Raw genomic sequence first — 13,206 nt, forward strand, 5'->3', positions numbered from 1 at the left:
ATGCAAATGAGCCTGAGGGCATGATATGCTAAGGTTACCTGTACCTGTACCTTAGGAATTCATTTTAAATTATGAATAATAATAATTAAGTAAATTATAGTAAATTTCCTATACTTTTCCTTCAGCCCATTTATCTTGTTGTTTAGTAGTGAAAAACTTTATTGGAAAAGTTGAAAGAATTCCTTTATTTCTCTACAATTTCTTCCAACTCGAAGATTAAAACTAAGATTAAATATGCATATGTTACGGTGAAGACTTAGAATAGACTTGTTTTAAATTCTATATCAATTTTGTTACATACAATAATTTCTTAATGATTAAATGTATTAAAGAAAAGAATTGAATGCATATCAACCATTATTACAAATCCTCTAAAACGAAACGATTCCCCAGCAAATAATTGCAATAGTTTGAAATATGAATACCAATATTTTGTAATGCTTAACAAAGTAGTCAAAATTTTATTGTTTAACAAAAGAATTTAAATAAAAGAATTGAAGAAAATGCCGAAACGTAGACGTTCGACGCCGACTTCGCTTCGCGATGGCAGCAAACGGCGAAGTCAACCGAAAGAGGATAGAGGAAGCAACTTGCAAAGGCGGCCAGCGCATTCATCCATCTCGATAAAAAGTTTCGCAGATGATTTCGAACCAGAGCAATCACGCAAATGCTATTGTCACAACTGCAAAATGCGATACGTGAACAGGGAGCAAAAGGAACGGATGAACGATGAACTCGAATTCAAGCTAGTCGAAGTGCTCAATTGCATTGAGAGCCAGGTGGAACAGTCGATTGCCGATCTCGATCACCTGGTGCGTTACAAATCCATATCCGTGGAGCTCAAGTATCGCAAAATAGGCTGCGATGCTCTCGAATGGGTGGCGAATCGTTTGGCCTCCTTGAAGTTCCGCACCAATCTAATTCCCATTTCGAATGTGCCCGACAGTTGCTTCCAGGAGCCACTGCAGAATGTGCTCTTCGCCAACTACTTCTCGTCGCCGACGAAGACCACAGTGCTGATTTATGCCCATGTGGATGTTGTGCCCGCCGAGCGTGAATGCTGGTTCAATGAACCATTCGAGTTGAGTATCCGAGAAGGTCAACTCTATGGCCGCGGAGTGTCCAGTGGCAAGGGAATGCTTGTGGGTTGGCTGCACGCCTTCGAGTGTTGGCTGAAGGTCAACAACGATCTGCCCATCAATGTCAAGATCATTGTGGACATGCTGCACGAGGTGGGCAGCGAGGGTGTGCAGAAATATGTGGAGACACGCAGTGATTTCTTTCTCGACGTCGACTATATGATCTTCGATGCCAACTCTTGGCTTAATAAAGAACGTCCTGTCATCGCTTGCGGGCTCACAGGTTGGGCGCACTTTGGCATTCAGGTGCGTGGCGCCAATAAGAGTTTGGAGGCCGGCTTGGCTGGCGGTTTGGTCTTTGAGCCCATGACCGATGTGTGCCACCTGATGAACAGCATGCTGAGCAATACCCACGAGATTAAAATACCGCGCATCGATCACATGGTGCGACGTCTGTCGGTCACCGAATGGCAGCTACTCGAGACGGCCGAGTTCAGTACCTCCAAGTATATGGATCGTCTGGAGATACGTCGTCTGCGACACGAGGACAACAAGGTGAATCTCTTGCAGAATCGTTGGTGCAAACCGACGCTCTGCTTGCACGGCATCGAGGGCAGCGACAACGAAAGCGAATGCAGTCGCACGCTTCCGATGCTGGTCACGGGAAAATTCTCCATCAAGCTAGTGCCCGATCAAGAGTTGCCCTCGATACATGCTGCTGTGCAGGACTATCTGCATCGCATGTGCACCGAACTTCATGTGAGCACACACATGAAGCTGCTGCTCCTCGATTCCTGTGAACCCACCTCGTGGTCCACCACCTCGAAGCACATGAATGCCTTGTCTCGAGCCGTGACCGAAATCTATTTGAAAGAGCCCGTGGCCACCGCTGGCATTGCTGTGTGTCTGCCCATTGCCAGTGTGTATCGCAGGCTGATCAATAAGCCCATTTTATTGGTTCCTTATGCAATGCGCAGGGATCGTCATCATCAGGAGAACGAATCCATACACGAGGATCACTTTGTGCGGCATACCAAAGTGTGTGCCTCGCTGCTCTTTGAGATATCGACGCTGAATGTGAAATGCAAGTGCGGATACATACCCGAGTATTGTCATTTGAAGGGCGTGGCCGAGCGACTGGCAGCGGAGCGGGGTGAGGATGTGGTTGTCGAGTCGTCGTTCAGGAAAATGATATCGAAATTAAGACGTCGCAAGGTCGTGCATCAGCCTCCTCCAGAGCGTAAGACTAAAAAGACCATTGCCGACTATCTCTGCGGACCACTTGGCAAGAAGCTGCTGAAGAAGCGAGCAAGTAAGCCCAAAAAACAAAGTAAGCAAAAAGAAGCCGGTCCGGAAAGAGCATCGCAACAAATTAAAATAGAAACTGAAAATATATCCTAATTGGATAAATGGAAAATATTACTAACTATTGAAACGTTGCGAGAATGTTGCGCTTGACTTGGATATTAGGCTTGAAAAGAGATAATGCAAAGTTCGGCAAGAAGAGGTGCGAATGAGAATATCTTAACTTTGGAAAGTGAAAGTATGGTAAGAAGAGGTGCAAATTCAAAAGTCTTGAAAGACAGCAGAGGAATACAATATTAAAGAGAAATAAAATGAATGTAGCGTGGAAAGAAAAGTAGGGTGGTCATGTATAAATTTGTTGAGTATAATTATTACCGAATATTTTGAAAGAAATTAACAAGGAAGTGATAGGAATACAACATGTAACAAAGTCTTGAAAAAAAGCTAGAGAAAAGTTCGACAAGCAGATGCTAAGAAAACTTAAATTTGTCTACTAAATTTTATTAAGCGAAAACTCAAAAAAAAAAAAGCAGAAAGAAGCAATAGAAGATCACATATATTAAATACCACACAAAAGCCTGAAACTTGAGGAAAATATCTCACACTTTACTCTCTATACAACAAATTATTCAGCTACTTTTCTTAATGCCTGGTTGAAATGTTTGCAGACTCCACAAAGATTTTAAGTAGACATTAAGAAAACGAAGCGAAAATGTTCCGTATAAATACAAATGTTTAAAATGGCTGTGATGTATTGTTCACTTAATGTTTTTTGGCTCTTTCGAGAACATATCAAAATTCAAATATTTTTGCAGCATTTGTTGTTTTATTAAATACCGACAAAATGATTTGCTGGGGCGAACTAAACAGTTGCGCCATCTTCATCGATCAGGTGACCTCAGATCGATGCGACTGTCTGCGTGATAAATGCATTCGCGACTATGCGCCAGAGAAGAGGATAATGGTGAGACGGTATCACCTTAACCATGTGATCGATCATGCTCATGGCCAGCTGGAAACGCAGCTCATGGAACTCGATAGCATCCTGAGTATCAGGACCATTCCCCATGATATCCAATACGATGCACAGAATAAACAGGCCATGGATCGCATGGCTCAACGTCTCATTGAGCTGGGCTTCGATGTGGAGCTCGTGGATGTGGCGGCCAAGGAAGAGGGTAAGCCAACCCACTATATGATCTTTGCCGACAAATGCTGTAGAAAAAAATTATAGCTCTATCTCTTATAGTCTCTGAGATCTAGGTATTCATACGGACAGATGGACAGACACACAGACGGACAGACGGACATGGCTATATTGTCTCAGCTGTTGACGCTGATCAAGAATATATATACTTTATAGGGTCGGAGATGCCTCGTTCTACCTGTTACATGCATTTCCTGCCGGCGCAAAGTTATAATACCCTTCTACCCTATGGGTAGCGGGTATAAAAATATTGAATGCATATTAAACCTAACTACAAATTCTCCAAAACGAAACGATTTCCCAGCATTAATTGTAATAATTTGAAATATGAATACCAATATTTTGTAATGCGTAACAAAGTAGTCAAAATTTTAATGTTTAAGAAAATAAATTAAATAAAAGAATTGAAAAAAATGAGGAAACGTAGGCGTTCGACGCTGTCTTCGCTTCGCGATGGCAGCAAACGGCGAAGTCAACCGAAAGAGGATAGAGGAAGCAACTCGCAAAGGCGGCCAGCGCATTCATCCATCTCGATAAAAAGTTTCGCAGATGATTTCGAACCAGAGCAATCACGCAAATGCTATTGTCACAACTGCAAAATGCGATACGTGAACAGGGAACAAAAGGAACGGATGAACGATGAACTCGAATTCAAGCTAGTCGAAGTGCTCAATTGCATTGAGAGCCAGGTGGAACAGTCGATTGCCGATCTCGATCACCTGGTGCGTTACAAATCCATATCCGTGGAGCTCAAGTATCGCAAAATAGGCTGCGATGCTCTCGAATGGGTGGCGAATCGTTTGGCCTCCTTGAAGTTCCGCACCAATCTAATTCCCATTTCGAATGTGCCCGACAGTTGCTTCCAGGAGCCACTGCAGAATGTGCTCTTCGCCAACTACTTCTCGTCGCCGACGAAGACCACAGTGCTGATTTATGCCCATGTGGATGTTGTGCCCGCCGAGCGTGAATGCTGGTTCAATGAACCATTCGAGTTGAGTATCCGAGAAGGTCAACTCTATGGCCGCGGAGTGTCCAGTGGCAAGGGAATGCTTGTGGGTTGGCTGCACGCCTTCGAGTGTTGGCTGAAGGTCAACAACGATCTGCCCATCAATGTCAAGATCATTGTGGACATGCTGCACGAGGTGGGCAGCGAGGGTGTGCAGAAATATGTGGAGACACGCAGTGATTTCTTTCTCGACGTCGACTATATGATCTTCGATGCCAACTCTTGGCTTAATAAAGAACGTCCTGTCATCGCTTGCGGGCTCACAGGTTGGGCGCACTTTGGCATTCAGGTGCGTGGCGCCAATAAGAGTTTGGAGGCCGGCTTGGCTGGCGGTTTGGTCTTTGAGCCCATGACCGATGTGTGCCACCTGATGAACAGCATGCTGAGCAATACCCACGAGATTAAAATACCGCGCATCGATCACATGGTGCGACGTCTGTCGGTCACCGAATGGCAGCTACTCGAGACGGCCGAGTTCAGTACCTCCAAGTATATGGATCGTCTGGAGATACGTCGTCTGCGACACGAGGACAACAAGGTGAATCTCTTGCAGAATCGTTGGTGCAAACCGACGCTCTGCTTGCACGGCATCGAGGGCAGCGACAACGAAAGCGAATGCAGTCGCACGCTTCCGATGCTGGTCACGGGAAAATTCTCCATCAAGCTAGTGCCCGATCAAGAGTTGCCCTCGATACATGCTGCTGTGCAGGACTATCTGCATCGCATGTGCACCGAACTTCATGTGAGCACACACATGAAGCTGCTGCTCCTCGATTCCTGTGAACCCACCTCGTGGTCCACCACCTCGAAGCACATGAATGCCTTGTCTCGAGCCGTGACCGAAATCTATTTGAAAGAGCCCGTGGCCACCGCTGGCATTGCTGTGTGTCTGCCCATTGCCAGTGTGTATCGCAGGCTGATCAATAAGCCCATTTTGTTGGTTCCTTATGCAATGCGCAGGGATCGTCATCATCAGGAGAACGAATCCATACACGAGGATCACTTTGTGCGGCATACCAAAGTGTGTGCCTCGCTACTCTTTGAGATATCGACACTGAATGTGAAATGCAAGTGCGGATACATACCCGAGTATTGTCACTTAAAAGGCGTGGCCGAGCGACTGGCAGCGGAGCGGGGTGAGGATGTGGTAGTTGAGTCGTCATTCAGGAAAATGATATCGAAATTAAGACGTCGCAAGGTCGTGCATCAGCCTCCTCCAGAGCGCAAGACCAAAAAGACCATTGCCGACTATCTCTGTGGACCACTTGGCAAGAAGCTGCTGAAGAAGCGAGCAAGTAAGCCCAAAAAACAAAGTAAGCAAAAAGAAGCCGGTCCGGAAAGAGCATCGCAACAAATTAAAATAGAAACTGAAAATATATCCTAATTGGATAAATGGAAAATATTACTAACTATTGAGACTTTGCGAGAATGTTGCGCTTGACTTGGATATTAGGCTTGAAAAGAGATAATGCAAAGTTCGGCAAGAAGAGGTGCAAATGAGAATATCTTAACTTTGGAAAGTGAAAGTATGGTAAGAAGAGGTGCAAATTCAAAAGTCTTGAAAGACAGCAGAGGAATACAATATTAAAGAGAAATAAAATGAATGTAGCGTGGAAAGAAAAGTAGGGTGGTCATGTATAAATTTGTTGAGTATAATTATTACCGAATATTTTGAAAGAAATTAACAAGGAAGTGAAAGGAATACAACATGTAACAAAGTCTTGAAAAAAAGCTAGAGAAAAGTTCGACAAGCAGATGCTAAGAAAACTTAAATTTGTCTACTAAATTTTATTAAGCGAAAACTCAAAAAAAAGCAGAAAGAAGCAATAGAAGATCACATATGTTAAATACCACACAAAAACCTGAAACTTGAGGATAATATCTCACACCTTACTCTATATACAACAAATTATTCAGCTACATTTCTTAATGTCTGGTTGAAATGTTTGCAGACTTCACAAAGATTTTAAGTAGACATTAAGAAAACGAAGCTCTCACCGTAAAAATATAAATGTTCAAGATGGCTCTGTTGTATTGTTCACTTAATGTTTTTTGGCTCTTTCGAGAACATATCTAAATTCAAATATTTTTTGTTGCATTTGTTGTTTTATTAAATAGCGACAAAATGATTTGTTGGGGCGAACTAAACAGTTGCGCCATCTTCATCGATCAGGTGACCTCAGATCGATGCGACTGTCTGCGTGATAAATGCATTCGCGACTATGCGCCGGAGAAGAGGATAATGGTGAGACGGTATCACCTTAACCATGTGATCGATCATGCGCATGGCCAGCTGGAAACGCAGCTCATGGAACTCGATAGCATCCTGAGTATCAGGACCATTCCCCATGATATCCAATACGATGCACAGAATAAACAGGCCATGGATCGCATGGCTCAACGTCTCATTGAGCTGGGCTTCGATGTGGAGCTTGTGGATGTGGCGGCCAAGGAAGAGGGTAAGCCAGCGCACTATATGATCTTTGCCGACTACTTCTCGACGCCCGCTAAGAATGTGATGCTCATCTATGGCCACATCGATGTGTTGCCTGTACCAGAATCCGATCCTTGGCTGTATCCGCCTTTTACGCTCACCCAGAAGAACGAGAAACTCTATGGCCGTGGCTTGACCAACTCCAAGGGTCCGCTCATGTGTTGGATTCAGGCGATCGATGCGTGGATGACGCAGACCAATGATTTGCCCGTCAACATCAAGTTCATCATCGACGGCAACAGCAACGTGAGCCTGCGATTGTTGCGAGACGTGTTCGAGAAGCGCAAAAACTTTTTCCAGCCCGTCGATTTGCTGGTGAGCAGCACCAATCTCTGGATAGCCGAGAATGTGCCCATGCTCACCACTTGCCACAGCGGCTACGTGGAGTTCGAGCTGGAGGTGCAATCCCAGCCGCCGCCAAAGGAGGCCAAGGACAAGTGTCCGCCACCACAATGCGAATGTGGCTTGCAACGCGATCCCATGTCGGATCTATGTCTGCTGCTGAACACACTGACGGACACTAAGCAGGGCATCCTGGTGAAGGGATTGCACCGACATCTATTGCCCGTCACGCAACAAGATTGGGATATCTTCTGTCAGGTGGAGTTGGGCATACAGGAGTACAAACGACGCACGGGAGCAACAACTTTGCCGCACGAACAATCACATCCCGAGTTTCTCAAACATCGCTGGTGCATGCCCAGCTTAACGTTGCATTCGGTGAAATGTCCACACAAGGTGAGCACGCAGAACTTCCGAATACCCAAACAAGTTTCGGCGCGGTTCTCAGTAAAATTAGTGCCGAATCAAAGTTTTCGCTATGTGAAATTTGCCGTGAAGGATCATCTGGATCAGCATTACAATCGTTTAAAGTGTAAGAACCCAACGTATTTGCGGGTCCTCGATCAGCTGGCGCCCTCTAAGCAACCACGGAACGCCACCTTCAATGTGGCCGCCATTCGCGCCTACAAAAGCACCTACAATGTGACTGCAGCGATTCCCGATACCGTCAACGTTTGCATGCCCATCATCAATGAGTTGCGTCGGAATTGCATGAAGCACACCCAGGTGGTGGGTTTGCCCTTCTGCTCGATGCACATGTTGCCGCATCAGGTGAACGAGAGCTGCAGCATAGAAGAATATCAGCGAAATATCGAATTATTCGCTACATACCTCTATGAGATAGCTCACGTTCCCGCCGAATGCAAGTGCACGGATATTCCTGATTTCTGCTTCACGAAGGGCAAGGCCACGGAGACGGACTTTATACGCACGCTAGAGCCGAGGGATAACAACACCCATGTGCTCTACGAAATCGGTGAAATGGAGATCGATCGTACTGCTAATGTCGATTCAGTGTTACCCAATGTCAAGCAGATTCTGTTGGGCAAAGATACTTCTGCACAATCTTTAGTCTGATTGCACTTCAAGGTTCATCATCTTCTTCTTCATCTACTTCAATTGTGCGACAGCTGTTCGCTTTTGAGTGGCGTCTAATATAATTTATTTGATTACAAAGCCAATGACTTTAAATTGATAAGAAGTTCTAGTGTACGTTCGTCGCTCGCGCGTCTGGCGATTCTATTAATATCAACTGTACCAAAAAACTTGTGCTAAATTCTAGACACTAAACAGACGAAGGCACGCTCCGATCCGATTATGACTAGTAGTATAAATATATACTCAGATTAGCATTGCCTAGAAAAAGAGTTACGATATCTCACTTTCATTATCGACTTTCTTTATTAAACAACATGCATTTTTATTATACATAGCACTAAAAAAATCACCTTATGCTATAAATGGAAATTTATATGCCAGGCAAAACGACTTGGCTGATAAAATTTTTGTTAAAAGCATTGCTTTAATCAAAGCTAAAATTCCCCTTTCATTAATTAAGCTTAAGGCTATGTATAACGATAATAATTTTGAAGATATACTAAAATATGCTATCTAATAAGGTCTTAATTTTCCGCTTTTATAATTTGCCCTTGGTATAAATTAATATGCACCTAAGCATATAAACATTTTGCAAGTTTCATCTACAGACCAACAGATGATGAAGTAGCGTCATCTGTTGGGCATTTGTGCAAACAGACACATTGCCGTAAAATCCTAAAGATCCACACATCAATATGAAGATCTTTATCTACACATGTACATACATACGTACAAGGCGAGCAGTACAGTTGCCAAGCATATTCAAAATCTACTTCATATAAAAGCACAATTCGCAGCAACAAATATCATATTCAAAAATAAGCTTTTAAAAGCTCACAAACTAAAAGTCGGTAAATAGACGGGGCGAAACAATGAAACCAAGCAAGTGCAAAATGCCGGTTAAATAAAAACACTGGGGAAAAAACGAAACAAAACAAACACAAGAGCAAAAACAAATAAATATCGCGATAATGCGTGTGCAACACGTGCCAATAGGTAAAGTAAGCAGCAAACAAAATATAAGCGATCAGAATGAACAAAACAAAAAGCATAAAAGCGACGAATACATTGATCGGCAAACCCGAAAAACTAAAGCAACTACAACTACATGCAATGATCTGCGTGCATGTGTATGCGTGTGTTTATGTAGATAAGAGCAAGGCAAGGCAATTCGCCGTCAGCTGTTGCTTTTCGGCTATTCTCGCGGCGATGTCGACTGCGATTAGAACTAACCCTGCTCAGTACGCGTTTGACCGCGGCGAATTGTGGACGTGTGGATTTCTCTCCTCTACCTACCTTCTAATAAATCAATTGCAATCAACGTACATATTAACAATTAATAAATAAAAGTTTTGTAGTGTAAAAAGTAATGTCCATTAATTATTCGCAATAAACATGTTGAACAAGAAACTGCAAACTCTCTCACGCCATCTGCTCAAGCAGTATGCTGCGTATAAAGCATTGCGTTGGTAAGTTGAAAAAAAAATATTAAGAAGGTGAAGAAGGAAGATAAGAGGTGTGCTCAAGTTCAAGGTGTGCGTGCGTATGTGTGAATCTGTGAGTGGGTGTGTGCGATGTAAAGCAAGCAATTGATTGATTAGATTTTGCTTTTATGCAAGAAGAGCATCGACTATTTAGCATGCTTTGACTAATTAGGGGGCCGATGACAGATTGAATTAGATTGTCGTAAGGCGATTTTTGGGCAAAGTGGTTGCTTTTGCTTCCACGTCAGCAAGACTGCTACGCAATTGTTACGTAACATTATAATAGTTCTAATTTTTGGCATTCTTAGATGCCCAAGCAAGGGGAAGGGTATAATAAAGTCTATGGTATATATTTTCATCTCGATTAAATTACAACGTAAATGCTCATAATAAATAGTATATGTAAAGTAAGGGTATTAGCACGTCGTTAGTCAGATCTCACTTTTACTTTCTTCCGCACTTACATGCATTTATCTTCAAAAGCTTAATAAACGTGATTAGAAAAAACTACGCAGAATATTTTACCTGTTAACTTTAGAAATTTTCCACAAACAGGTAACTATACATATTTAGCCTCAAAGTCACCCCAATGTTTTACAGTCTTTTCTATTAGAAGCAATTTGCACTTTCCAGCATATATTAAACTCGCATTATTGAATAATAATTGAAAATATTCTCTTACATATGCAACTAATTGAAATGATAAGCGAATCGACATTACATTTTAAACAAAACAAAAGCTCATCGCTTAATTCATAATGCTGCGTGTTTACAACGCAAAAACAATAGAAAACGCAAACACAAACAGAGAGCATTCAAAAGCAGACATGCAAGTTATTTTCGGCGCAAGCTTTGAGAGCTTTTGCACGCAACTGTGGACCTCGCTTAGTTGGGGTACCAACCACAATGCATTTAAAACTATTTGATAAAGTGGATTGTGTTTAGAAATTATATATGTTTGCATGTGTGTATTGGATCGTATGACAGACTTAAGATAAGACAATGAAATAAAAAGCTTAAAAAGAAAAAAAAATAATTCAAGAACAATTATAAGTAAATTTATTAGAAATAACACAATACATATATAATTAAACTAAATTATATTATAAAACGATAATCATAATAATATCTCAAAGTTTTGTAACTGTTGTGGAAAATGATGAAATAATACAATACACGATAATAATAATAATATCTCAAAGTTTTGTAACTGTTGTGGCAAATGATGAAATAAATTATAATTGATTGATATGTTAATTGGCTAAAATATAGCAAAAATGTTCTGATGAATAATTTTGTATGATTTCTGATACAATTTTGATATATTTTCAATGCAGCGCTTCCACATCGAGTTACATACACAACATTGGCAAGGAGCCGTTGGTCTATCGCAATGTTGGCCAACAACTTGAGTTGGCCTCGTCCAAGTTTGGCAGCACCGAGGCGATAGTTTCGTGTCACGAAGCGCAGCGATATACGTTCCACAGTCTGCTGCAGGAAGTAGATCGCTTGGCGGCTAGTTTCCGTAAACTGGGTCTGCAGAAGGGCGACGCCATTGGCATCTGGGCGCCCAACTACATGCATTGGTATCTCACCTATATGGCAGCAGCGCGAGCTGGCCTCACATCGGTGGGCATTAATCCTGGATTCCAAGGACCTGAGGTGGCTTACTGCCTGAAAAAGGTGGACATCAAGGCGATTGTGGCACCCGAGGCGTTCAAGAGCACAAAGTACTATGAGATATTGCGTGAGATTTGTCCCGAAATTGCCAATTCGGAACCGGGCAAGATCAAGAGCGAGGAGTTTCCACATCTGCGCACGATCATCATCAACAGTCAGGAGAGTCTGAAAGGAGCCTTTCGTTTTGACGATGTGCTCGACCTGAGCAATGCCACGGAGCAGGCGGAAATTGCCAAATTCCAACGTGAGATTTGCCCCGAGACTCCTTGCAATGTGCAATTCACCTCAGGCACAACTGGTCACCCAAAGGCTGCCCTGCTCTCCCACTACAATATTGTGAACAATGGCATCCATGTGGGCAACCGGAATGAGCTCGAGGACGAAAGGATCTGTGTGCAGGTGCCACTGTTTCATGCTTTTGGCGTGAGCATCACGATCATGGCAGCACTGGCCAAGGGTGCCACCATGGTGTTACCAGCTCCCAACTTCAGTCCCAAGGACTCACTAAAAGCCATCTTCAATGAGAAATGCACTGTATTGCATGGCACGCCCACAATGTATGTCGATCTGGTGCATGCACAGCGTTCGCTCCAGTTGCCACTCGGCCCGATTAAGAAGGCAATAACGGGTGGTGCGATTGTAGCTCCACAACTCATCCTCGATGTTAAGGAAGTTCTGGGTGTGCAGACAATGCACAGCGTCTATGGCCTGACGGAGTCGACTGCCGTTATCTTCCAGTCGCAGCCGGGTGAACCAGCGGACTCTGTGCTGAGCAGTGTGGGACACATCACGGATCATATCGAGGCTAAAGTTATTGATGCGAAGGGTTGTCTGGTGCCCTTCGGTCAGCCGGGTGAGCTGTGCGTGCGCGGCTATCTGACCATGCTGGGTTACCACAAGGATGTGGAAAAGACGGAGGAGATTCTCAGTGCCGATAATTGGCTGCACACAGGCGATCAGTTTGTTATCGAAGCCAATGGCTACGGACGCATTGTCGGTCGTCTCAAGGAGATGATTATTCGTGGAGGCGAGAACATTTTCCCCAAAGAGGTTGAAGACTTTTTAAACAGCCATCCTCAGGTGGTCGAAGCTCATGTAAGTTTTACATAGTACAATATATACAAGCGATCTGCAACTAATTCCCTTTTTCTTTCCAGGTGATTGGCGTTCCTGATGAGCGTTTGGGTGAGGAGCTCTGCGCCTTCGTACGGGTCAAGGACGACGTTGACCCCAAGACGTTTACAAGCGAGGCTTTGCGTGCCTATTCGAAGGGCAAACTGGCTCACTTTAAGGTGCCTCGCTATGTTGTGCCCATAGATGCATTCCCTAAGACTACGTCCGGCAAAATCCAGAAGTTCAAGCTCCTCAAGGAATACGAGGATAGATTAAAGAAGAACGAGCTTAAGTCTGTCCGCGTTTAAGTATTATGTGACCATTTTGTACTTGTAATAGTAATTGTTCAGATTTTAACTATTTTACTATAGAACAATAAATGCTTTTTTTAAATGTCA

General features: G+C 43.4%; 4 protein-coding genes across 5 annotated transcripts; all 4 read left to right on the forward strand.

Annotated features, from left to right (window-relative positions):
• Positions 1-423: 423 nt before the first annotated feature.
• Positions 424-2,673, forward strand: LOC133844690 (cytosolic non-specific dipeptidase-like). Its single transcript, XM_062278783.1, has 2 exons — positions 424-2,586; positions 2,638-2,673. The coding sequence occupies exon 1, from the start codon at positions 504-506 to the stop codon at positions 2,478-2,480; it is 1,977 nt and encodes a 658-aa protein (XP_062134767.1). The 5' UTR covers positions 424-503; the 3' UTR covers positions 2,481-2,586; positions 2,638-2,673.
• A 1,253-nt stretch (positions 2,674-3,926) lies between these two features.
• On the forward strand, positions 3,927-6,620 carry LOC133841569 (cytosolic non-specific dipeptidase-like). Of its 2 annotated transcripts, none has more exons than XM_062274157.1 (2): positions 3,927-6,087; positions 6,297-6,620. In XM_062274157.1, the coding sequence occupies exon 1, from the start codon at positions 4,005-4,007 to the stop codon at positions 5,979-5,981; it is 1,977 nt and encodes a 658-aa protein (XP_062130141.1). In that variant the 5' UTR covers positions 3,927-4,004; the 3' UTR covers positions 5,982-6,087; positions 6,297-6,620. The 2 variants fall into 2 exon arrangements, with proteins under 2 accessions (XP_062130141.1, XP_062130133.1); XM_062274149.1 differs by lacking the exon at positions 6,297-6,620 and adding an exon at positions 6,139-6,174.
• A 102-nt stretch (positions 6,621-6,722) lies between these two features.
• On the forward strand, positions 6,723-8,510 carry LOC133847955 (beta-Ala-His dipeptidase-like). Its single transcript, XM_062283305.1, has one exon. It carries the CDS (start codon positions 6,723-6,725, stop codon positions 8,508-8,510), a length of 1,788 nt encoding a protein of 595 aa, XP_062139289.1.
• Positions 8,511-9,770: 1,260 nt separating this feature from the next.
• On the forward strand, positions 9,771-13,206 carry LOC133844513 (medium-chain acyl-CoA ligase ACSF2, mitochondrial). Its single transcript, XM_062278545.1, has 3 exons — positions 9,771-10,000; positions 11,353-12,790; positions 12,853-13,206. Exons 1-3 carry the CDS (start codon positions 9,927-9,929, stop codon positions 13,114-13,116), a joined length of 1,776 nt encoding a protein of 591 aa, XP_062134529.1. The 5' UTR covers positions 9,771-9,926; the 3' UTR covers positions 13,117-13,206.

This window comes from Drosophila sulfurigaster, chromosome 2L (genome assembly GCF_023558435.1).
Source record: "Drosophila sulfurigaster albostrigata strain 15112-1811.04 chromosome 2L, ASM2355843v2, whole genome shotgun sequence".
In the NCBI taxonomy this organism is placed as follows: Eukaryota; Metazoa; Arthropoda; class Insecta; order Diptera; family Drosophilidae; genus Drosophila; species Drosophila sulfurigaster.

Coding starts and splice junctions, on each gene's coding strand:
- LOC133844690 (XM_062278783.1), top strand. CDS start 504: ATGCCGAAACGTAGACGTTCGACGCCGACTTCGCTTCGCGATGGCAGC.
- LOC133841569 (XM_062274157.1), top strand. CDS start 4,005: ATGAGGAAACGTAGGCGTTCGACGCTGTCTTCGCTTCGCGATGGCAGC.
- LOC133847955 (XM_062283305.1), top strand. CDS start 6,723: ATGATTTGTTGGGGCGAACTAAACAGTTGCGCCATCTTCATCGATCAG.
- LOC133844513 (XM_062278545.1), top strand. CDS start 9,927: ATGTTGAACAAGAAACTGCAAACTCTCTCACGCCATCTGCTCAAGCAG. Junction 10,001..11,352: donor GCGTATAAAGCATTGCGTTG/GTAAGTTGAAAA, acceptor TTTTCAATGCAG/CGCTTCCACATCGAGTTACA. Junction 12,791..12,852: donor CTCAGGTGGTCGAAGCTCAT/GTAAGTTTTACA, acceptor TTTTCTTTCCAG/GTGATTGGCGTTCCTGATGA.